This window comes from Papaver somniferum, unplaced genomic scaffold (assembly GCF_003573695.1).
Source record: "Papaver somniferum cultivar HN1 unplaced genomic scaffold, ASM357369v1 unplaced-scaffold_21, whole genome shotgun sequence".
Lineage (NCBI taxonomy): Eukaryota > Viridiplantae > Streptophyta > Magnoliopsida > Ranunculales > Papaveraceae > Papaver > Papaver somniferum.
In genome coordinates, this window is record NW_020631041.1 from 4,334,854 (window position 1) to 4,358,210 (window position 23,357).

The 23,357-nt window shown below is 37.8% G+C and overlaps 4 protein-coding genes and 2 non-coding genes across 6 annotated transcripts; 3 read left to right on the forward strand and 3 right to left on the reverse strand.

Moving 5' to 3' along the window:
- Window positions 1-3,197: 3,197 nt before the first annotated feature.
- LOC113339799 lies at window positions 3,198-6,156 on the reverse strand. Its single transcript, XM_026585025.1, has 3 exons — window positions 5,907-6,156; window positions 4,021-5,761; window positions 3,198-3,665 (listed from the first exon to the last, which is right to left on the reverse strand). Exons 2-3 carry the CDS (start codon window positions 5,732-5,734, stop codon window positions 3,283-3,285), a joined length of 2,097 nt encoding a protein of 698 aa, XP_026440810.1. The 5' UTR covers window positions 5,735-5,761; window positions 5,907-6,156; the 3' UTR covers window positions 3,198-3,282.
- Window positions 6,157-11,059: 4,903 nt separating this feature from the next.
- TRNAM-CAU lies at window positions 11,060-11,131 on the reverse strand. The gene has a single exon. It is a non-coding gene; the product is annotated as a tRNA-Met (tRNA).
- A 67-nt stretch (window positions 11,132-11,198) lies between these two features.
- On the forward strand, window positions 11,199-13,197 carry LOC113339859. Its single transcript, XM_026585083.1, has one exon. The coding sequence runs from the start codon at window positions 11,495-11,497 to the stop codon at window positions 12,614-12,616; it is 1,122 nt and encodes a 373-aa protein (XP_026440868.1). The 5' UTR covers window positions 11,199-11,494; the 3' UTR covers window positions 12,617-13,197.
- An 804-nt stretch (window positions 13,198-14,001) lies between these two features.
- Window positions 14,002-15,071, forward strand: LOC113339467 (the record flags this gene model as incomplete). Its single annotated transcript, XM_026584734.1, has 1 exon — window positions 14,002-15,071. A coding segment is annotated over one exon (1,056 nt), but the record flags the coding sequence as incomplete, so codon positions are not given.
- A 3,383-nt stretch (window positions 15,072-18,454) lies between these two features.
- LOC113339405 lies at window positions 18,455-19,595 on the forward strand. Its single transcript, XM_026584688.1, has one exon. The coding sequence runs from the start codon at window positions 18,490-18,492 to the stop codon at window positions 19,441-19,443; it is 954 nt and encodes a 317-aa protein (XP_026440473.1). The 5' UTR covers window positions 18,455-18,489; the 3' UTR covers window positions 19,444-19,595.
- A 1,059-nt stretch (window positions 19,596-20,654) lies between these two features.
- TRNAM-CAU lies at window positions 20,655-20,726 on the reverse strand. Its single transcript has one exon. It is a non-coding gene; the product is annotated as a tRNA-Met (tRNA).
- Window positions 20,727-23,357: the final 2,631 nt, after the last annotated feature.

The following is a 23,357-nucleotide window of genomic DNA, read 5'->3' on the forward strand; positions in this document are numbered from 1 at the left end:
CAAGGGATTCTATACATGATGGTAATTTACTGACAGATGCAGCAGAATACAGACAACTTGTAGGAAGTTTACAATATTTAACCATGACAAGGCCAGATATTGCCTTTGGAGTAAATTATGTGTCACAATTCATGCATGCTCCTACAGACTTACATATGCTTTTGGTTACGAGAATTTTGAGGTATCTTAAAGGGCCAATTGGTGTTGGTCTTACGTTATGCAAAGGTGATATATCTTGTTTAAGAGCTTACACAGATTCTGATTGGGCTGGATGCCCTGATACAAGACGACCAACATCTGGTTATGCTATTTTTCTGGGAGATTCTTTAATATCATGGAGTAGTAAGAAGCAGCCAACAGTTTCACGGTCCTCTGCAGAGGCAGAATATAAATGTTTATCTATCACAACTTCTGATTTAGAATGGTTATCAAACTTGTTAAAGGAATTAAATATAAATGTTTCTTATCCAATTCAGTTGTTTTGTGATAATACTTCAGCTACATGTTTAGCTTCTAACCCTGTGTTTCATTCCAGGGAAAAACATATAGAAGTACAGTATCAAGTGGTGAGGGATTTTGTGTCTGCTGTATTTCTGAAGGTTAGTCATGTTGCATATGAGAATCAGCTGGCAGATCTTTTTACCAAAGGGTTATGTTCTCCAACTTTTACACATTTACTGCATCAACTACTTGGTTCTTCTTATTCTTCGTCAGTTACTGGGATTGCTTCTTCAACAATGTCTCCTGCTCTTGAAGATATCTCTGAAACTTAAGTGTTTTTCTTTCAAGTTGATTCTCTGTGTGTAGGTATAAAATTGAGGGGGCTATTTGTAAGTCAAATAGTCAAGTCAGTCTAGGTCTAATAGTCAAGTTAGTCTGAATTGTCAAAGTCAATCACCGGCTTTTATTATTGTAGTGAAACTTATAAATACTGTCTTAACAGTATTAATTCTGTAACGTTAAACTTTGGATTCTTTTCAAAAATAGAAAAACTTTCTTTACTCTGATATTTCTCCGAGGTAGTATATCAATCATAAAGACTGAAAACAAATCGTAGCTCTCTTTTCTTCAGCTTTCTCTTGCTCTTCTTCATTCCAATATTCTCCTCTTATTCTTATTTGGTTTCTCTATTTGTTCTTCCGGCACAACATATAAGTACCAGACTTTAGTGAGACTAAGCTTTCAAAAAAAGCTCTTTATTGTAGACCCGTGTCAAGCTAGAAACCGTTGGCTCTGTAACACTTCCTGATTTAGGATCATATACAACTAGACCATCACCTCCTAACAAAATCTCACCACTCTTAAAAGAACACATAAGCCGCGGGAAATAGCCATTTACAATCCTTTCATTCTCCACAATATAACGTTTAGTCCAAGATTTTCCAACTCCATAACGCTGCATTACCCATATTTGAACATGATCGTCAAGGTCTTCTAGTAAACAAAGGCATCCTTTCAGCACCCCCAAACTATGAACCAAATGCTCAGTATCCAATAGTTCTTCCGGCAGTTCCATTTCTTTAAATATCTCGTTGCTGATATCCAGAGAGATTAGAACATCAGAATAGTTTTTTTTGCCTTTGGGCTAGCCAATGTAGATCTCCACTAACAAGCACCCCGGATTCCTGGCTAGTAAGAAACTCATAAGGTACGTTTTCAATGCTTTTCCATGTGTTTAAGCCTAACGAGAAGACTTCGAATAAACTTCCAGACCCAACAAGTAACTTGTAATCATCACTCTTGTGATCATAACCAAGTGCAATCGCAACAACATCATTTATTGGTTTTGGTATTATCTTGTACTCCCTTGTTGTTGGATTCCAAAGACAAAAGAACCGCCTCGCTTCAAACCATAGGCAAACCAGGCCATCACGACAACACATAAGTTCAACTGATTCACGTAAGAATTCGAACGGGTAATCTAATTTCACTGCATAATCAATAAACTTATCTGTCGACAATAATGACTCTAATGAATCATGACGTATCGAGTAGAAGAATTTACGGTTGTCCCTAGTAATAAAGATTTATCAAACCCTTTAAGCATGAGATTAGGCTTGTTTCTTTGTATAGTAACATTAAGTCGCATCTTGACAAAACCAGGGTCAGAAATTAGAGACAACCTTGTCTTGCATACAAGCTTACAAGCTAATAGGGATTTCATTGGTACCCTTAAAATAATTTCAAGATATATCTCCTGTGGAATATAGCTCCACATTGTTTCTCCTTCCTATAAGCTTGAAAAAAAATTTGTATAAATAAACGCTTAAGTACACTCACGGACACTGACATTATTAGGAAATACAGTTAAATTAAGAAATATTTAATATTAGGAAATGGGTAATTAATGAGGACAGTCTAGTTTTAGTGCTGTCATCGTGTTCTGAATATTGATGCATATGGAACGTGTCTAAATTCGAAGTGATATAGAATACTTTGTGCACCCTATGGAACAGTCTATCCGCGGGTGTAGATTTTTTACATCTCCCATACGTTCCCACAACAAGCGAGTTTGCAACTGAGTCTCAAATGTTCGCATGCTTCCCATTTTTACTTGCATAGCAGTGACCAGAGATGCATCAATATTCAGAACACGATGACAGCACTAAACTAGACTGTCCTCATTAATTACCCATTTCCTAATATTAAATATTTCCTAATTTAACTGTATTTCCTAATAATGTCAGTGTCCGTGAGTGTACTTAAGCGTTTATTTATACAAATTTTTTTTCAAGCTTATAGGAAGGAGAAACAATGTGGAGCTATATTCCACAGGAGATATATCTTGAAATTATTTTAAGGGTACCAATGAAATCCCTATTAGCTTGTAAGCTTGTATGCAAGACATGGTTGTCCCTAATTTCTGACCCTGGTTTTGTCAAGATGCGTTTCTCTTCTTTTCATTTTAATGAACAAGTTATATATATGTTTAGCTTGCCTACCTATAATTTTTATTTACGGGTCTCATATCCTCTGTTATTCAGATTTCCAACATGTTTCCCGAGTATCAGAAGTATACCAGAAACAAATTTAGACACGTCTCGTATCCCTGTTGTGTGTGCGCTTCACCTGTTATCCCTAAGTCGATTCCCCCGGTTGCTGGGAGAATCTACAGAAGTATCTTCAGAATCTAGAACATATGATTCATCAGGCTATAAAGGCAATGCTACAATATTTGATACAGAAAACCGCAGACAAGAGGATAAATGTTCAATGAAATTGAGATAATTATCTTATACATTCTCATTCTGATTACAGAAACGCTAACCTGGACTATATATGTTATGCTAAGTTGAATATGTCTTGATACCTTGGATTCAAGTCATTGCTCTCCAGAACACCAAAGCGGTCGAGCCATTGACTTGGGCTAGGGGTAATTTCAGTCTCCTCTACCCAATCTGAAGTCATATCTATATCATCAACTAAAATGGGATTGATATCTGTTGGGTTAATTTTCATCCGACTCGCTAATTTGAGATTGTAATTGATGTAGATAAGGTCTGCTAAAGTTTCTTTATCTAGCTTATTTCTTTTCTCTGAATGTATCTGCTGAAAAGTGCTCCAATTCCTCTCAAATGTCGAAGCACTGCAAACTTGACTCAATATCCTAACTGCAACTCTTTGCAGCCCTGGTGCTGAATCTCCGTATTGTTCCCACCACAAACCTGCAATTTGTCATAGATGCATTGCAAGAATCAGCACTTAACGGTTCAACATGGCTTTGTGAGCCACCGTACAGATAATCTAGGGAAACCTTACATGGCGATCGCTCCTTAGAAGATGCATTAAGGTCTATCTAAAACTTTAAGCCCATTTAAGTGTTTGTTATAAGGAGGTCATCTAAGACCTGACTAACAAGTAGTTCGTGTCATTCTGACTCAACTGACTCATCTGAATCTCACAGGTGGCCTGCGCGAGTGAGAATCCAGACAAACAAGGTGCAAGTCATCTATCTCCATGAGGTGTTCACACAAGTGGTCTTGTTAGACAATGCATAAAAATACGATAAACAATACATACCAGGTGCGACAGTGTTGCGTGCCTCGCGAGCAAGATTACATCCAAACAACCCTTGAGACTTTTTGAATACGAATATTTGAGATGTGATATCATGTCTCAGTTCTGGTGTCGGAAGAAGTTTCTCTAAAACTTTTAAAAACTCTTCCTTTATAAGTCCAAGAAATTTAACATCCGGATTGTATTGGATACTTGGATTTAAGAATGCTGCAGCCGCATGTAGAGGTGAATGGAGTTGGTTCTGCCACCTCCTATCAAGTATGTCTAAGAACGTCTTGCATTTATTCTCATCCATAATGTAGTACGTTCTTATAGAATCCTTTGCTCTGGTCATTGATTCGTATATAAACCCAACTGCAGGTTTCCCTCCAGCAATCTCCCTCATTACTTTCAGTATAGGCTCAGAAACGGCAACACACTCTTCAACCGTCCTCCAGAAATCATTATCCTCTAGAATGGAAATGCACGATATACTCTGCGGGTTATTTGCATAAGAAGGATCTGTCGAATACTCTGGACTACCGAACATATGTTTCAATCTTGATCTTTGCTTCAACATAGACTGTAGAGAAAGAAAATCGGACGTCGATTTCGTAATACTTGTACGAACTAGCTCTTGCCCCCCTGTAAACCTTTTCATCAGATTCAGCACCCAGGAATGATTGTATATGTACTTGGAAATTGATTGTGCTTGTAAGATACACTGGTTCACCCAATCAATTTGAGAAAAATCTTCCAAGATGGAATTCAAACAATGCGAAGCACAAGGAGTACAAAAAATCGAGCTATAGCTCTGCATAATATGACTCCGAACACCAACATAACTCAAATGATTATCCATAACAACCTGCACAACATTCTCCACCCCAAAATCTTGAATAACCGAATCAAACAAATCCGCAAGATTTTTCGTGTTCTTAAAATACGTCGAAGCGTCAACAGTCCTATGAAAAAACGTCCCAGCAGGCGACGAAACCAAGAAATTAATAATCGCCCTCGTTTTATTATCAGTCCAGGTATCCGCTATAATCGTACACCCAGTCGTCCCCCATTCTTTCATAATCTCTCTCGACTGCCCCATCACTTCACCTTTCACCCTCTCCAACCAATTCGTTTTAAGATCATCACATGACGGCCCTCTAAACCCATACCCACCACCACCACCGCCACCACATTTCGCAACAGCATCCATCATCACCTGATACGAATTCGACCTCGCAACACTAAAATCCAACTTATTCTCAAAGAAAAACAACGCAATACTCCGTTCCGCATTCTCCCTGTCATACACAGTCCCCCCAGCAAAACCCACAACCGGCGGCACCACCCCAGAACCAAACACCTTTGGTGGCGGCAAACTAGCCGCCCCTGTCTCAATAGCTGCCAACACATTTGGCTTCACCGCCGCAACCATACTCAGTTGGGCAGCATTGGCATTAGAAATAGACTTATTATTGTTCTCGTGTGCAATTCGTTGTTTTTTGCTACTAGGTGATTCTTTACCTTGTTCTTTAGAAGCTATAATGATTTTAACACGATCCGTAACATCGTCTCGGACTTTACTACATGGATGAACTCCTTTACTAGGTAATCTTGATAAATGATGTTTTAATCTACTAATCCCACCGTTTAAGACTTTCAGACAGAATTTACATCGTACCTTGTTTCCTTCTAGTTTCTCACAGTACTCCCAGCATACATCTTTCTCTCGTACCATTGATGATTGATGATGATACCCTGAACCCTGAAATCAAAACATAAACAGCTAATTAGTACTTCCATTTGTCGGATTGACTTATTATTCGGCAATTGAGATTCCGGAAATTGAAACTTTAGGTTTTGAAGAAGAAAAAAAAGAGGGAAATGAAATGAAATGAGAAATTACTTACTGGGGAGATGTTCTCGGGGGTGAGAAGAGATACCGGAAAAATCTGTTACCCGAAATAAAGAGAGATTTGATTTGAGATTAGATTGTTTTTGCAGAGAGAGGAGATTTGGGATTTTTTTTTTGAGATATCGCGAGATATTGAATTTGATCTAAGGGTTTTGATTTTGGATGAGGTTGTTAATGTATGGTGGATCTGAACTTTGAGATTGGTGCATCATGGGGATTGACCGTTGATGATTGAGGGTTGAATTTTGAGTGAGGCATTTAGGGTCGGGATGTTTGAAGTAGAATAAGATAAGTTGCGGATGGTTGGAGCGGCATATCTTCTCATTTTATAGACTTGTTTTTGTGTGTCTGTATTGAAATTGTCGAAATGATGATAAGATTAGTAGTTCTTCTCTTGTCAGGTATTCAAGTTAAATACACCAACTTTGTGTGGCCAGATTTAAAAACATTTTTTTTTTATAAACTGATTTAAAAACATTTCTAAATTGAGCAAGTCAAGGACTTGTCTGCTAGGAGGTGTTCTTTTATACGAAGATGCTGCAAACCAGGCTCACTTTAATCGAAGGGCAGTGGCATAAAAAAACATATCAGTAGTTTTTGGGGGCACAGCCTAAAGCTAAGTCTTGTTCTAATCTAGCAATTAGATTAGCAGTCCACGTCAGGTAGGACAATTTTTTAAGTTTTATGGCGGTGCAAATCTCCGCTTGGAGGTGTTCTTTTGTATGAAGCTTCTTCAAACCAGGCTCATTTTAATCGAAGGGCAGTGGCATAAAGAATAATATCAGTAGTTTTTGGCGCACTGCCTAAAGCTAAGTCATATGGCATGCTAATCTAGTAGTTTGATTAGCAGTCCACGTCAGGTAGGACAACCTTCTAAGTCTTATGGCAGTGCTAATCTATCATGTTAGTCGGAGAATTAAACAGCGCCCAGCGCTGTTTGGTTCAGCGCAACCAATCTCAGCCGTCAGATCAAAAAATAAATTTAGAGGCGCTGAACCATTCAGCGAAAAGGTGATTTTTGTTTCTCTAAACCATTCATCATAACTATATAGCTACTACTTCAAGTGTGAGCAAATGCTAGGAGAGAGAACATGTGATAATAAATAGACAACACTTTTTATTTTTGAACTGCAACACTTTTTGGCTAATCTAGCAGCTCAATCTAGCCCATAAAACTTAGTATAGTAGCAATAGCCAAGGTGGGATATTTGCCTCGATTCAGAGTTGTTACGATGAAAATGAAAGAGTTAAACCAGTACAGTAATTGACAGATATATAAAGTTATTTATATCAGTGATTCCATTTTATCCTGGCATTGCCAGCTCTACAAAGATGGGTGCCGTACTTGGATGAAAGAGGAAGTCATTTCCAGGCGTGAAATTAGAACCAACATTGGCCTTTCAGAAAGATGTTTCCCATTAGATGCCATTTATTCCGGTGTTTTTGGTTCCTCACATTTGATTGATCATGCTTTCTCCTCTTGGATCTTTGGCCAAGACTCAAACATCATGCTCCTCAGGATGGATCAATTTATAAAGCATGAAGGACAAAACCAACTACTGATGGGAAAAAAAAAACATCATATTTTATCGTAAAATAAGAGGACGTCAATTTCGCTGAGTAAATAAGGCTAGAAACCTACTCGAAAAAATTTCTGCGGTGGTTAGTGCAACGCTGTGTGAAAATTTAGGATTCATCCGATCTAGTACCACCAAAAAGTATAGTATCAACAAGAGTCTCCATAAGGAACAGATGCACAAGCAGACTCATAAACACGATGAAAACAAAAGGGTAATTATCAAACTTTCTACATAGCAGTTTCCGCACTAGCAGACCATGGTACAGGGTTTTTGTTGAAAAAAAATTGGGTTTCACAAAGGATGAATGATACAGAGAAGAAAGTGTTGCACTCCAAAATTTTCAAGGCTTGTATAAATTTCTTTTAGACAAATATTTCTACCCTCCCAATAACAATTGGCGATTACAACAGGTATGCGAAATATTGCCTTCAGGATACAATGAAAGCCCTGCAACGAAAACTGAATTCAAGGTTTGTACCCCTTGATTCAATCAAGAACACACAAAGAGATTTCTGATTTCTGATGATGCTTTTTGAAATAGAGAAAACAGATTGATTTTTCTTATATGTTAAACGAAACTGGGAGAAGCTATTTATAAAGGATTTTGCACCTGTTGGGAATAGGTTTTTTTTTATTCGCCAACAGGTTTCTATTCACGAAACGTCAGGACCCCCTTTGGTTAGCGGCGTTGAAAATATTCCAACAGTTTTCGCTACCTAGTAGTAGTCGTTGCTCCAGTCATAGAGAAAATCCAGCGTAACTTGATGAAGTTGTTCTTGAATAGCCTTCATTCTTGTGTTGAAGGTCTCTTTAAAAGTCTGACATAAACTCTTTCGTCTGAATTGGATCAAACTTACAAAAAAAAACCAGCTACTATCATTTCATCATTATAGATTGAGATATTCTTTGAACTTGATGTATAAAGAAACAAACTGGCGATAAATAAAACTTTTGATCCTTCAAATTCATTTTTGATGGCCGACCGATATTGCACACCATCATTTAGCAATTATTTTCCTGATAGCCGTCACATGTATATGACTAACTGGGGTATTGGTCATGGATTGAAGGATATTTTAATGGCTCATAGCACGAGCTAAGATAGATGGAAACAAACAAACGAATAGATTAGCTCCACTTGTTTTGGTATATCTAGTATATTTCATAAAGTAGGAGTCCGCAAAAACGGCGGAACCATAACTCATAAATCGTACATGTGAGGCGTGGAGGGGACTGGACTGAAAAAGACATGAAGCTTACTTACTGACTCTTTAATTAGCTCCTCACATGTAGGGCATATGAGTCTCTAAAGAGTCTTGAGGCCTTTTTTGTACTCAACTAAAATAGGAGATGTGCTCCTTTGGGTAGTCGAATGTGCATGAGAGAGTGTTTACGTAATTCATTATTATAATAAGGAATGGGAAACACTGAGAACTAGAGCACACTGCGATGACTCCGTTTCCAAATCGTCTGAACCGACCTAAAGACTTTATCTTCCGGTGATATATGGACTCTTGTACAAGTAGGTCCGGTGATTCGAAAGAATTCGACCATAGAGGCATCTCCTTTTAGTCGACTAAGTAACCAGGTTGTGGGAGATTACCAAATTTTACAACAAACTACCAATCTAGTGAAAAGAGTGGTTACTAAAGAGGATTTTGGGGTAATAATATTCAAGATTTGGTACTGAGAAGTTTCAATCTCGAGTCACTGGTTCATCACCGAATGATTTTTTTTTTTTTTTGAAATAAAAAAAAATGTCGAGTTACATTTATAAATCTTCCAATAGTTGCAAACTAATATTAATGTGGTTAAGGGTGCACACAGCCTAAAGAGGATTTTGGGTAATAATATTGAAGATTTGGTACAGAGAAGTTTCAATCTCTAATCACTGGTATTATCACCCAATGATTTTTTTTTTTGAAATAAAAAAAAATGTCGAGTTACATTTATTAAATCTTCCGATAGTTGGAAACTAATATTACTGTGGTTAAGGGTGCACAGGAACCGAGCCGAAAAAACGGACTGTGCCGAAACCAATGAAACCGTACCTGGTTTTGTACCGAACCGAGGAAATGAGTACAGGTACCGGTCCAAAAACTGAGATCCGACCTCTAGGAGGTACAGATACACGGCTCTATTCATGTCCCGTCCCGTTTGTACCGAATAATACTGACCCTTATTAATCTATAAAGGTCCCTCTCAAGGACTGGAGGTTTAAACCCAGGGAAGGACACACGTGGTTCATGAGCACAGTCGAAGATACAATAGAGGATGATGGAGTAGAGTACCTTTACTTCCGCTCAGAGTCATCTAAAGGAAGGATACTCTGTTTATCATCTCGTGATCGTCGTTATGGCAGAAATAACTTCTATGGGTTAGCATGGCCTGAGAGTCTCCCATCCAATGCTACTTGTTGACTGATCTTGGTTAGTTTATCAACTAAATAGTAGCAACTTTCTAATGTCTGATTCTTTCAGGTTTAGTAGCGTTGAGCGAGATGATATAAAGGATCCTTTCACCGAGGTAAATGGTTTTGATTTTAGAAATGCTGATTTGAAAAACATATTGAGGTTCAAAAGCATAATAATGGTTTTATTTTGCAATCCTGCTAATTACAAAACATGTTTGCAGTAGTGACATTGATTCCTAATTGACATACGCTTCAGTTCTGCACTCATGATGATAATTCGCAAAGTACCGAATGGTACCGATACCGTCCCTGGTACGGTATTTGTCCCGAATGATACTGGAACCGAGGAATAAGGTACAGGTACCGGTCCAAAAACTAAGAACCGAAACTAGGGAAGTACAAGTACTTAGCCTCGGCAAGAACCGGACCGAACTGTACCGTCTGCACCCTTAACTGTGGTAGAGTTAATCTATTCTCTATGAAGTCTATCGACTCATTCCTCTTTCGAAAGTAAATCTGTTATGTTATTCATACATGACAAAAATACCAGTAGTTAAATTCCCAAAAGAGTAGTCTAATGTCTTTAACCAAATTGTGAAGTCTCCGATCCAGAATGAGATTTCCAGAATTGACTGCATCTACCAACGATTTTGAGTCTAGTTCAAAATGCGCTTTCTCCGGCCTTAGTTTATATTGCAATGATATCGGCAAAGTACTTATTCTTTTCTCTAGTTTAGTGATCAAATTAAAATAAACTCCTCAATAAATATGGTTTTCCTTATTTTCCATTCCCATTTTTCCTATCTCCCATCCCTCTTAATTCCTATCCCTAAATATCCTAAGTACCACTCATATAAGATTTCATATATCCTAAGTATCATCTCTAGACTTTTTATTTACACCCAATAAAATCATTCTACAAATTAATACAACAAAAAACCCTAGATAATAAATCCTGTTTCCATCTCCATAATTCATCACCCGAGAAAGTTCAGTACACATAATTCATCTCCATAATGGTAACAGTCATGGTCAAAATCAATTTAATTTTGAAAATCGTGAAGGGGATGGGAAATAGGAAAAATAGGGACAGGAAATAGTAAAAATCATAAAATACTTATCATAAAATCATAAAAATTCGGAAGCAACTCTATGTATCAGAGCCAGGTTTCGATCCTGGGACCTGTGGGTTATGGGCCCACCACGCTTCCGCTGCGCCACTCTGATCAGTTGGTATAATCATCCAAGTCAACTGATGAATTCCAAATCTAAACCTGGTTCTTAACCCATGTTTAAACGTTTTCTCGGGATTTCATTTTCAAGTTTCTGTAAAATTGAATCTTGATTTTGGGAGACTTTTTGAATCGGCTTTCTTCTGCTCAACTAGTGGTTCGTTCAGAGTCAACTTCAGCTGCCGCAGATCCTTAGTGTACTATCAATTTCCACTCACCACAACTACCCTCCGGCCAGTCCCGGTGGCAATACACATCAATTAGCCTCACAGGAGCAGTCACAGGCAACAAATCTTCAACTCTCTATTAATTTTAGTAATTACTGTTTGAATAATTTAACTGAAACCTCCGAAGTGATATGAGTACTCTATTACTACTATTGATTGTTGTTCTGGGGTTGTTTTTTTACCTATGCTACGGCGGATCTCTAAATTCCACCACCACCACCACCACCACTGACTGGTTTCTATGCCAGTATAACTCGTCTAATTTAACTCCTTACAGGAGGAGATTGGGTGGTGATTATGATAAGATTGTATTGTTAGAGGAATTCACATTTGGTGTAAATTCTGTTCCGTTCAGTAGTTGTCATGCTTCTACTATTGTTGAAGTTGAGAAAGACCATTTTTTAGTTGCGTATTTTGGCGGAAGTTCCGAAGGAGCGCCGGATGTGAGGATTTGGTTGCAGAGATACAAGGATGGGTGTTGGCATTCACCAATTGTAGCTGATGAGCAGATTAATGTACCAATGTGGAATCCGGTGTTGTTTAAGGTTTCTAGAGATGAGTTGCTTTTGTTCTATAAAGTTGGTCAGGAAGTGCAGAAATGGAGTGGGTGTATGAAGAGGTCTTATGATAGAGGCATGACTTGGACGGAACGCGAACAGCTTCCGCCGGGAGTATTGGGGCCGATTAAGAATAAGCCGATTTTGCAGAATGGGAATTTGTACTGTGGGTCGTCTGTGGAGAGCTGGAACTCATGGGGTGCATGGATTGAGGTTACACCGGATGCAGGGAAAACGTGGAAAAAGTATGGACCAATTTACATTGAAGGCGAAACCTTAGGAGTGATTCAACCAGTTCCGTATTATACTGCGAATGGTACGTTACGCGTTCTACTGAGGTCATTCAGTGGGTTAGAGAGGATTTACATGTCAGAGTCTTATGATGGTGGAATTAACTGGAGTTATGCAAGACCTACGGAACTTCCAAATCCGAATTCTGGAATCGATGGTGTTAAACTGAGTGATGGTAGATTGGTACTTGCTTATAACACAATATCAAGAGGTGTGCTCAAAGTATCTGTGTCCAAAGATGATGGTGATTCCTGGAGTGATTTGGTGACACTGGAGGAGGATTTGGGTATGGAATTCTCTTATCCTGCTGTCATACAAAGCAATGATGGGTTAGTGCACATTACTTACACATATAACAGGACCCAAATTAAGCATGTTGTTATACAGCCTTTAGAAGCCACCTAATACACATGTTCTGCTGCATTTCTTTTCTCAATGTTCTTAGTCCTTCAAATTTGAGATTTATACAATTGACAATGTATTGTGTTTTCTCGCCTATCTTTCCTGCATTATCTCGTGGCTTCTTTGCAATTCATCAGCAGTCAGCAACATTTGTAATGGGATCGCCTTTTGTTATATTTTAGAAGGTGCAGAAGAAATTGAAGACATGGCTGACTTGTTTCACTTAATCAGTGACGATGTGGCAAGCCACTCTTGCAGGCAAGCAGGTGAGGAAAAAAAAAGAACAAAAAAAAAAAAGTTGGGAACCCACTATGCATATTATCAGAGCCAGGTTACGATTCTGGGACCTGTGGGTTATGGGCCCACCACGCTTCGGCTGCGCCACTCTGATTTGTTGACAATCAGCTGCAATTTAGTTATAGGTACAAAGCCAACGTTAATGACCGACCTGAGTAGAGATAGTTTCCCTGTCATTCTCTCGCCTGAAACATTTTCTCATTGGATCAACTAAAAAAATGAATAATTGCACTTTCCTGTTGGATGATGCATGTAAATGAGCTGAAAACTAATGAAAAGACTCTTGATGAACAACAACAACATTATAAAATATTCTTGTCGAATGCTAATTTGTAGCTGTCATTAATGTTAATCTATCCGTTATATCTCCATCCTCGCTTGCAAATCCTTGTAGTGCAAATCATCATCTTGTTATATTTTAATATTTTTTATCATTTTCAACGATTGTTCTTTTTTTAGTGATCGATCAATGCTTCATGTTTGACACTGATCGTTTATATTAAAATCACCTCAAAAGCAAAAATTGGATTCATGTAGTAAAGTTAGTGAGCATTGACAGTAAAAAACATGCGAGCGCGCCAAATTTTTTATGGATCAAAAAAAAAATAAAAAAATGAATCCATTTCTGGTTCCCACAGGTTAAGTTTCATCACCAAACTCAACTATTAGTCAAACTCGGCTCTTCATATGCAATGATTTATCCTTACAAGTTTAATAAATATTTAATTAAACGTGTTATTTGTTTATCAGTAAATGATTTGTTTAAACGTTTTGTCTGGGAGACTTTAGTTACGTCGTTTTGGATTGGTCTTCTGCTCAACCGCCGGTTCAATTCAATATCAATTCTATGCTGCCGCAGATCCTTAATCCTTTCAATTCTACACACTACCGGTGACGACCAGCCAGTTCCGGTAGCAATACCCATTAATCCTCACAGTCAAAGCAGTCACAGGCAATAACTCTTCAACTCTCTATTAATTTATTAAATACCATTACTGTTTAATTTAAATTGAAATATTTCTCTGAAGGTATGAATTCTCTACCATTACGAATGGTTCTTCTTCTGGGTTTGTTCTTTTATTTTATGTTACACCGGATCTCTGAATTCCGTCACCAACAATAATAACACTGACGGGTTTCAGTGCACGTACAACTCGTCTAGTTTAGCTACATACAGGAGGAGATTAGGTAATGACCCCAAAATTGTATTGTTAGACGACTTCACATTTGGTGCAGATTCTGTTCCATTCAAGAGTTGCCATGCTTCTACTATCGTAGAATTTGAGAAGGATCATTTTTTAATTGCGTATTTCGGCGGAAGTTTTGAAGGAGCGCCGGATGTCAAGATTTGGTTGCAGAGGTACAAGGACGGGTGCTGGCATTCCCCGGTTACAGCTGATGAACAACTAGGTGTGCCAATGTGGAATCCTGTGTTGTTTAAGGTTTCAACAGATGAGTTGCTTTTGTTCTACAAGACTGGCCAGGAAGTGCAGAAATGGAGTGGTGCCATGAAGAGGTCTTATGATGGAGGTATAACTTGGACGGAACGCGAACAACTCCCGCCGGGAGTGTTGGGTCCGATTAAGAATAAGCCGATTTTGCAAAATGGGAGTTTGTACTGTGGTTCGTCTCTGGAGAGTTGGAACTCATGGGGTTCATGGGTTGAGGTTACACCAGATGCAGGAAAAACATGGAAAAAGTATGGACCAATATACATTAAAGGTAGATCACTAGGAGTTATTCAACCAGTTCCGTACCGTACTGCGAATGGTACACTACGCGTTCTACTAAGGTCTTTCAGCGGGCTAAGGAAGATTTACATGTCAGAGTCATATGATGATGGAGTTAACTGGAGTTATGCAAAACCTACGAAACTTCCGAATCCAAATTCAGGGATTGATGGTGTTAAACTGAATGATGGTCGATTGTTGCTTGCTTATAACACAATATCAAGAGGTGTGCTCAAAGTGTCTGTCTCTAAAGATGATGGTGATTCCTGGAATCATTTGGTAACGTTAGAGGAGGATTTGGGTATGGAATTCTCTTATCCTGCTGTCATACAAAGTAACGATGGACTAGTGCACATTACTTATACATACAATAGGACCCAAATTAAGCATGTCGTAATACGGCCTTTAGAAGCCTAATACATGTTCTGCTGCACTGCTTTTCTCTTCTTATTTTTTTTCTCAATGTTCTTAGTGTTCGAAATTTGAGTTTTGTACCAGTGAAAATGTATCTTGTTTTCTGGCATATCTTTCTGCTTTATCTCGTGGCTTCTTTGCTCTTGATCAGCAATCAGCACCATCTTGTACATTCTCCACTATATTGAATAAATCTTTAATTTGTAATGGAATTGCCTTTGTGAAATTCATTTTCTATAGTTTTCCAACGCCTTGTTTGTTGTGAATAATCAATGCTTCATGTTTAAGATTTACCAAAGAAATCATTCTCACTGTGCGTCTCTGAAGAACAAGTACTAATATTGCTGATTTCAGTAAGTTCAAATCCCACTTACTACACTCTTAGACAAAGATCATTTTTTAGTAGGAGCTCCGGATGTGAGGATTTAATTGCAGAGATACAAGGACGGATGCTGGCACTATCCTGTGTTATTTAAGGTTTCTAATGATGAGTTGCTGTTGTTTCATAAAGTTGGCCCGGATGTGCAAAACTTGGTGCGTGAAGAGGTCATTTGATAGAGGTACAACTTGGACGGAAAGCGGACAGCCACAGCTTCATCATTTTTATTGCTAGTTCACGGAAAAATGATTTGATCGGAAAATATATTTCGTTTTTGAGGAGGTGGTAACGTTTTGAGTTATGGGTGTTTGCCTGTTTGGTGAATTTCATTCAAGAGAATAAATCACATATAAATACACAACCAACTCAAGTTATAATATGAATGCATACTGCATCAAAAGATTAAACTGTTAATTACAAATTTAAGCCAGATAGTAGATTCTAGCCTCTCCTCCAACATATTCCCTTATACGTTTCATCTCTGATTTAGCGGCGCCTTAATATTGCAGCCTCCCCTGCACATCACTCTTACACCTTTTGCCCTCATCACCTTGAACCTCTGAGCCCTCATTCATCCTACAAGTAACGTGAATTCCAATATCGTCAGTTACTTTAGAGATTGCTACCATGTACTTCTCCTTTTCTATTTTGTATCCAGTTATTCTAGTATCGTCAGTCAATTTTGTAGTTACAAATTTGCTCTCACGAATATAAAAACGGCTCGAATTGTTGAAACAGTAATTTGTCTTACGGGTATTATATTTATACATGCATGGTCCATGTCCTTTTCTTTATCTCATTCCACGGACATGGTGCCTAACTAAACTGCAATAGTCACGAATACTAGAATAATCTGGTTCTGGCGAACGAATAATCCCTGTCCCTATGCAACAAGTAATATTTTTCCAGAATGAAGTCGAAATGGTGATTGTTTTTTGTTCTTGTAGGCTGTAGCATTTTCTCTTCAAAATCTTAATTAGCTTTCGTCAATCTGACAATACACATCCACGACCCACTGCAAGATAGGGGATAGGAAACAAACTGCCCAAAAGAACTGCACAGAGAGTGGGCTCACCGCCTCACCCTCATGTGAGGGCGCGTTTATGTTTTTTTGTGTATTGTTTTCTCTTTCTCCTTTACGGTAATTTATACTTCGAGGATTTAATTAATCCCGTTTAACACTTAGTTCTTCTTGTGCGTTCTTCACAATATAGGAGTACCATTGTTTAGTTGTGCGAACGCTCCGTAGGTTTTAATGCAAGAGATGGCTGGCCATAATCCTTTTAACCGTCTTCCCCAAGAAATATCGTGGAATATATTTTCTAGGTTACCAGGGAAGTTGGTATTAGATTGCAAAACAGTACGTAGATCCTTTGCTCATGAACATCTGCAGCGACAACAAGGTCATGATCCTCATGCACCAGCACAACAGCAGCAGCAAAAGCCGTTTTAATTATGGTTCTGATTCTGGGAGGATGAACTTCGTTGGCTTTGATAACGATCAAGGTCTTTGGTATTTAAAGTACCGCGACAAATGTGGAGAAGTGTGGGAGAAACCTACGATTACTTAAGGCCGAAACATATCATAGGTCATTCAGGTGTTTGTGTTAATGGGGCTCTTCATTGGCTCTGTGAAAAATCTGCGCGTATTGTCGTGTTTGATTTGGCTGACGAGGAGTTCCATTTGCTCAGTACACCAAACAAGCAGCTTCATGAATATGAAACCAGAAGAATCTTTGTTATGAGACGGTGTTTGTTTGTGTATTGAATACTTTAGATTCGGCTCCATAGAAATTTGGCTTTTAATGAAGAATAAAGAAGAGGGTAATAGTAGTAATTACCACATGAACGAACAGTATTACAAGTCCTGGAGTTGGAATAGACAGTTCACAGTAAATTTAGAAGGGGTATATGCAGGATATTATAGCTCTTGGGTTAATGGTATTACTAGAAGATATTCAATATTTTCCATTACAAAGATGGGTGAACTTTTATTAACAGATGGTCGACGAGAAGTTGTTTGTTGCTCTAGTTACGGGTCTAGTTCAAATTTTTCCATTTCAAAATATGACGATTTGAAGTTCTATGACTATGACGAGAGGAGTGATTGGAACGCACCACTATCACACATCTACAGCTTTGTTTCTTTGGAAGCATTAGGAGAAACAAATGTAATGAAATTTGTAGAAGAAAGACGTACAAAGACACTTCAAGAATCATGGATGGTCTGAGAGAGACAAAGAAATTGCGTAAACCTCTTTTGGGTCTGAGATAGACAGAGAAAATAGATACTTAAATCTAGTGATTAAGTAGCGTAGGACTGAGGTTAGAATTATTTATTAAAATATGTGCAATATTTTGCTTATCATTTAACTTGTTAATTTTGCTTGATCATTAGTAAAAGAATTTGTTGGGTCAAGGGTGCGGTTGGTTTATAAGTCCTTTGGATTGTCGTTAACTTGATGTTTAGTAAGAAAATTATCTATCAAAATTTATCATTTTAAAGATGAGAAATTGTACTTGCGTTTTATTTTATTTATTTGTTTGATCGATATGTTACATATCTATAAAAACCGCACCCTTTCTTTCGATATCCAAGTCAAATCATCTTGGTAAAATATAAGTCCACAGATAATCTTCAACGACTAGGCCTTCTACAAGTTCTGCAGTATTTCTTTTCTCAATTTTTTGCAAACTACTTGAGCCATATTTAAGTGAACATAGCTGTCATTCAATTGTATTACATTACAACTCGACAAACCTTAGCCTCCATCATAAAGAATCTTGATAAACAACAAAATCAGAAATATACTGTAATCTAGTCTTGTTGAATGCTAATTTGTCGTTGTCGATGTTAATATACCGGCTTCATCTCTATCTTCACATGCAAATCCTTGCTGTGAGTTTTTATATTATTTTTCAATTTTCAACGCTTTGTTTTTAGTGAATAATCAATGCTTCGTGTTTAAGATTGATCATAGAATCATTTCTCACTGTTAAGATCCTTTGAAGAACAACTAATACTACACACTTGAATTAATTTGCTGTTTTTTGATATGAAAATTGTATTGCTAGAGGAGTTCACATTTGGTGTGAATTCTGTTCCTTTCAAGAGTTGTCATGCTTCCACAATTGTTGAGGTTGAGAAAGATCATTTTTTAATTGCGTATTTCGGCGGAAGTTTTGAAGGAGCGCCGGATGTCAAGATTTGGTTGCAGAGGTACAAGGACGGGTGCTGGCATTCCCCGGTTATAGCCGATGAAGAGCCTAATGTTCCAATGTGGAATCCTGTGTTATTTAAGGTTTCTAATGATGAGTTGCTTCTCTTTTATAAAGTTGGGCCGGATGTGCAAAATTGGAGTGGATGTATGAAGAGATCTCTTGATGGAGGTACTACTTGGACGGAACGCGAACAGCTCCCTCCGGGAGTATTGGGACCAATCAAGAATAAGCCAATCTTGCTGCAAAATGGGAATTTGTATTGTGGATCGTCTGTGGAGAGTTGGAACTCATGGGGTTCATGGGTTGAGGTTACGGCGGATGCAGGAAAAACATGGAAAAAGTATGGACCAATATGCATTCAAAATGAACCATTAGGAGTGATTCAACCAGTTCCGTACCTTACAGAGCATGGCATTTTACGTGTTTTACTTCGGTCTTTCACTGGGTTAGAGAAGATTTACATGTCAGAGTCGCATGATGATGGAATTAATTGGAGTTACGCAAAACCTACGCATCTTCCAAATCCAAATTCAGGATTCGATGGTGTCAAATTGAATGATGGTCGTTTGTTGCTTGCTTATAATACAATATCAAGAGGTGTGCTTAATGTAGCTGTTTCTAAAGATGATGGTGATTCCTGGAACGATTTGGTGACATTAGAGGAGGATTTGGGTATGGAATTCTCTTATCCTGCTGTAATACAAAGTACTGATGGGTTAGTACACGTTACTTACACGTACAATAGGACCCAAATTAAGCATGTTGTTATACAGCCTTTAGAAGCCTAATATACATGCTCTGGTGGATTTCTTTTTTCATTGTTATTGATCTTTCAAATTCAAGTGTATCGTATTCTCTGGTGATAGGTATCTTTTGGTGCACACCCCTGCATATATAGACACTTTAGTCACCTTTGAATGACAAATTCATATCTAGATAAAGGCGAATTCACAAATATATGGACAGTTGAAATCACTTTATGCCGTCACCAAATAGCAAGTTCACTATCGTTTTTGCAAAAACAATTTAGGGTAGTCTGCTTATTTTATGTTTCAGAATACAGATTTTGCAAACCAAACCAGTGCCTCTTTTGATTGCCATCCATTTTATCAGAGAAAATCTAGTTTCCTATTGATAAAATCCAAAGTTAGAGACTCGCTGCTGAAATAACCAAGTTTTGAGACTTAACATTATAGACTCATTACCTTTGTTATTGCTGCCCATTTGATGGCTTTTCCGCATTCAACTTCTTTGGGACGATGATCGCAGCAGCATCTGTCGTTTCCTCCTGGGAATCCTGACGCTGTGCCTTGTCAACCAGCATTTGTTCTAATTTCTTCCGATCCAAGGAAGAGAGCTCAACGTTGTATCCAATTAGTTTAACATCTTCTTCTAGTTCAACTTCAACTTCAAAGATCACCTCCACTCCACAATCTTTCGGATCAAAAACAAAACACTCATCCGAAACAGAAATTTCAACTTTAGTTTCCTTCCATAATGTTTCAGCCAGATTTCTTTCCAACGGCGCAACACGGCCGAAAGGTATTAATGCAATCCTATTCTTTTGGAAAAGTTCAAGCCGGCATCCATTTTTTGTTACTGCAAGGCCTTCGGATACACCTCCATCTTTTTTTTGTTACTCTTATGAAATCCCCAAGCTTGATTGAATTCTTAATCATCAACTGGGGTAACACAAATCCAAACGCTGTCGATTTTAAATTGGCTGCAGGTTTAAAAATATGATCAGCAATGGGAGCATGATTTTGATGTTTACCTCTTGATGATACAGATAACTTAGGAACAACCAACTTAGGATAAATCCTTCCATCTTCTTTTCCATTAAAACTTGTGCTATTCTTTTCACTGCATCTAATAGTGGTACTTCTGTTATTATTCCTTTCACAGTGTCTAATAGTTGGTGTTGGAGTTCTTAAAAAAGTAAGCGACATTTTGTTAGGGTTTATGGTTTCTGGTTTAATAGATCGGAAGCCACACTGAGTATCAGAGCCAGGTTTCGATCCTGGGACCTGTGGGTTATGGGCCCACCACGCTTCCGCTGCGCCACTCTGATTTAGTGATCATTTTAAGCAAGCAGCAACATATATTTATGATTCTTCAACTTTTGCTTAGTCTATTGACTACAAGAAAAGTTGGATTAAGCGACCAGGCATTTTTGGTTGGAAAAGCCCATATTGAGTCGCCCTAACCCTTAAAACGACTTAATTTGGCTCTCCCTCTCGAGTTACAAAAGGTGGGATTTCTACAAGTCTAGAGCAGCTAGGCAAACACTTTAGTAATCAAGCAACTATCATGTAGCGTCTTTTTTCTTAATTGCTTCATGGCTAAACCGACCTCCCTAGAGCAAGCAAAATAGTGATCGCTTTAAAGCTAGACCAACCAAAATACAGCAAGTAAAACGTTGATCACTTCATAGATAGACCAACCATAATAGAGCAAGTGAAATACCTGAAGTTGGTTGCTTACATTTTTGAGCTACCAAATGTTTTGCCCTGAAGTTGGTTGCTTGCGTTTTTGAGCTACCGAAGTTGGTTGCTTACATTTTTGAGCTACCAAACTTTTTTCCCTAAAGTTGGTTGCTTACATTTTTGAGCTATCAAACTTTTTGCCCGCTACATCTGTTATTTTGGAGCCGAAAGTATCTGGCCTATTTCGATTTAGATAATCCTAAATTGAAATTAAAATTAAAATTGATACTAAAACAAATTATGAACCAAATTAAAAACTGAATCATGTTTTATTATATCACATAGATCAATTTACATCATTTCTTAAAAAAAAAAGACAATCTTTAGAGGAACAAAAAGATCAAAAATACAAACTAATCATTTCTTTAAAAAATACTGATTACAATTTCCTTAATTTTGAAACTAAAGATGAACACTCCTTCGATTTTGTAGCACCAAGCTCATAATAAGAGATTCATACTGCCATCATTCTTGTGTTTAAGTTCCTATCTGATCATTCATCATTCAAGTGTAAAGAAACCAGCAAATCCTGAATCTCCACAACTTGTAGTCTGCTTTTTGCCACAATGTTACTAATTCAGATTATACAAAACACGAACATGTCAAATCAAAGATAATGATATTCATAATATAAATTTTAGAAATGATCTAATGAAGAATGTCATTATTAGCCAGGAACATCTGAAACAAAGGACATGATTGGGACATACTTTCGGTATTCCGATGGAGGCACTAGTTTCCTCAATAACGAGACCATCACAATGGTGGATGTTAGGTTGTCAAGGACTGAGCTTCGAAAGAAAGTGACAATTCCAACCTGAAATGTACAGCAAGAACCCATGGTGTTATCACAGCAACGTCATGCATTTCAATCACATGAAGATATCAAAAAGCATCTAATGTATACTTACATCAAGAATATATTTTCATGACTATACTCTTAGGCAAATCTATATCTAATGTACTTCAATATTTCAGCTTAGACATGGATGGGATAATCGGAAGCCACCAGAACTTCATAACATGAGCCATCAAAATATGGCAGTGATTCTCTGTCCTTGCAGATTTTTAGAATGAAAAACAGATATACATGTTTCTGCTGAGAATGCATTTTACAATAGTGTGAACAAACACTTCAAGGATTATTTTGGCTGTATAATACATATGTAGGCATCTGACAGTAAAAAGTGCATAACACCTTACTTATATGCTTTTGGAGCAAATGGATCAATAGAAACAACAGAGGTAACACCAATACACCATGTCATAATATGGAAATGGAATCAGAAGAATCAGTCAATGAGGAGTAGCGACCACTCACCACCCAAAGAAGAGTCTGTGGCTTCCGAGTAGTTATATTATCAGTAACCAGTTTAAATCCTTGATGAGCATCAACTATCTCTACTATGGTCATTGCACCAAGCAAAAAAAAATACTATTTCACTAACTTCTGCACATGTATGACTGAGCTCATTCACAGCTATATCAGTCGAGGGAGCCTGTACCAGAAAAGACAACAAATTATCACAACCAAACAAATAAGAACTTAATAGGGGAAAGAAACAAACATGAAAACCTCCAGATAAGAGAGGTTAGAAATGAAAGGAGCAGCTGATTATTTCGAAAAAGAAAATAGCCAGTATCATGTTTCTATATACTTTTCCCATTAAGTTGAAATCTCAAGAAATTGAAATGAATCTTACCCCGATGCTTCTGATAACCCATAAACTAACTGCCATCAATAATCCAACTCCACTTTTATTGAATGCTAAAGATTCCTCAAAGATAATCCCTCAATATCCTAATCCGAATACCAATGACATGGCTATGTCCTGTACCATGATACAACTTCCAGTTAAACCAGTGTCAGCAAGTTCTTTTGCATGTCTAGGCACTTCAATGGAGATAAACAACGAACAGTGCTAAAGAGAAACTTAACCTATATTACCAAATAGAACTAATTTGACATGTTCCTGCAATTAACCACTTGCATAAATTAGCAAACCAACACAGGGTAATTGAGAAAATGTAAGAAGTCAAGTGACTTAAATTTCAACTCGCCAGAATTGCAATAACACTTCTACCTGGCAGAGAATAGTGCAAGGGATCACCTCCCCAAGACTTTGTGATAATCCCGTTCTAGCTCATCACAATGTAAACACTATGAAAGAAACAAAAATGAATAAGTGACTACGAATGAAAGACTAAACCATATT

Coding starts and splice junctions, on each gene's coding strand:
- LOC113339799 (XM_026585025.1), bottom strand. CDS start 5,734: ATGGTACGAGAGAAAGATGTATGCTGGGAGTACTGTGAGAAACTAGAA. Junction 3,666..4,020: donor ACGCAACACTGTCGCACCTG/GTATGTATTGTT, acceptor GACAAATTGCAG/GTTTGTGGTGGGAACAATAC.
- LOC113339859 (XM_026585083.1), top strand. CDS start 11,495: ATGAGTACTCTATTACTACTATTGATTGTTGTTCTGGGGTTGTTTTTT.
- LOC113339405 (XM_026584688.1), top strand. CDS start 18,490: ATGAAAATTGTATTGCTAGAGGAGTTCACATTTGGTGTGAATTCTGTT.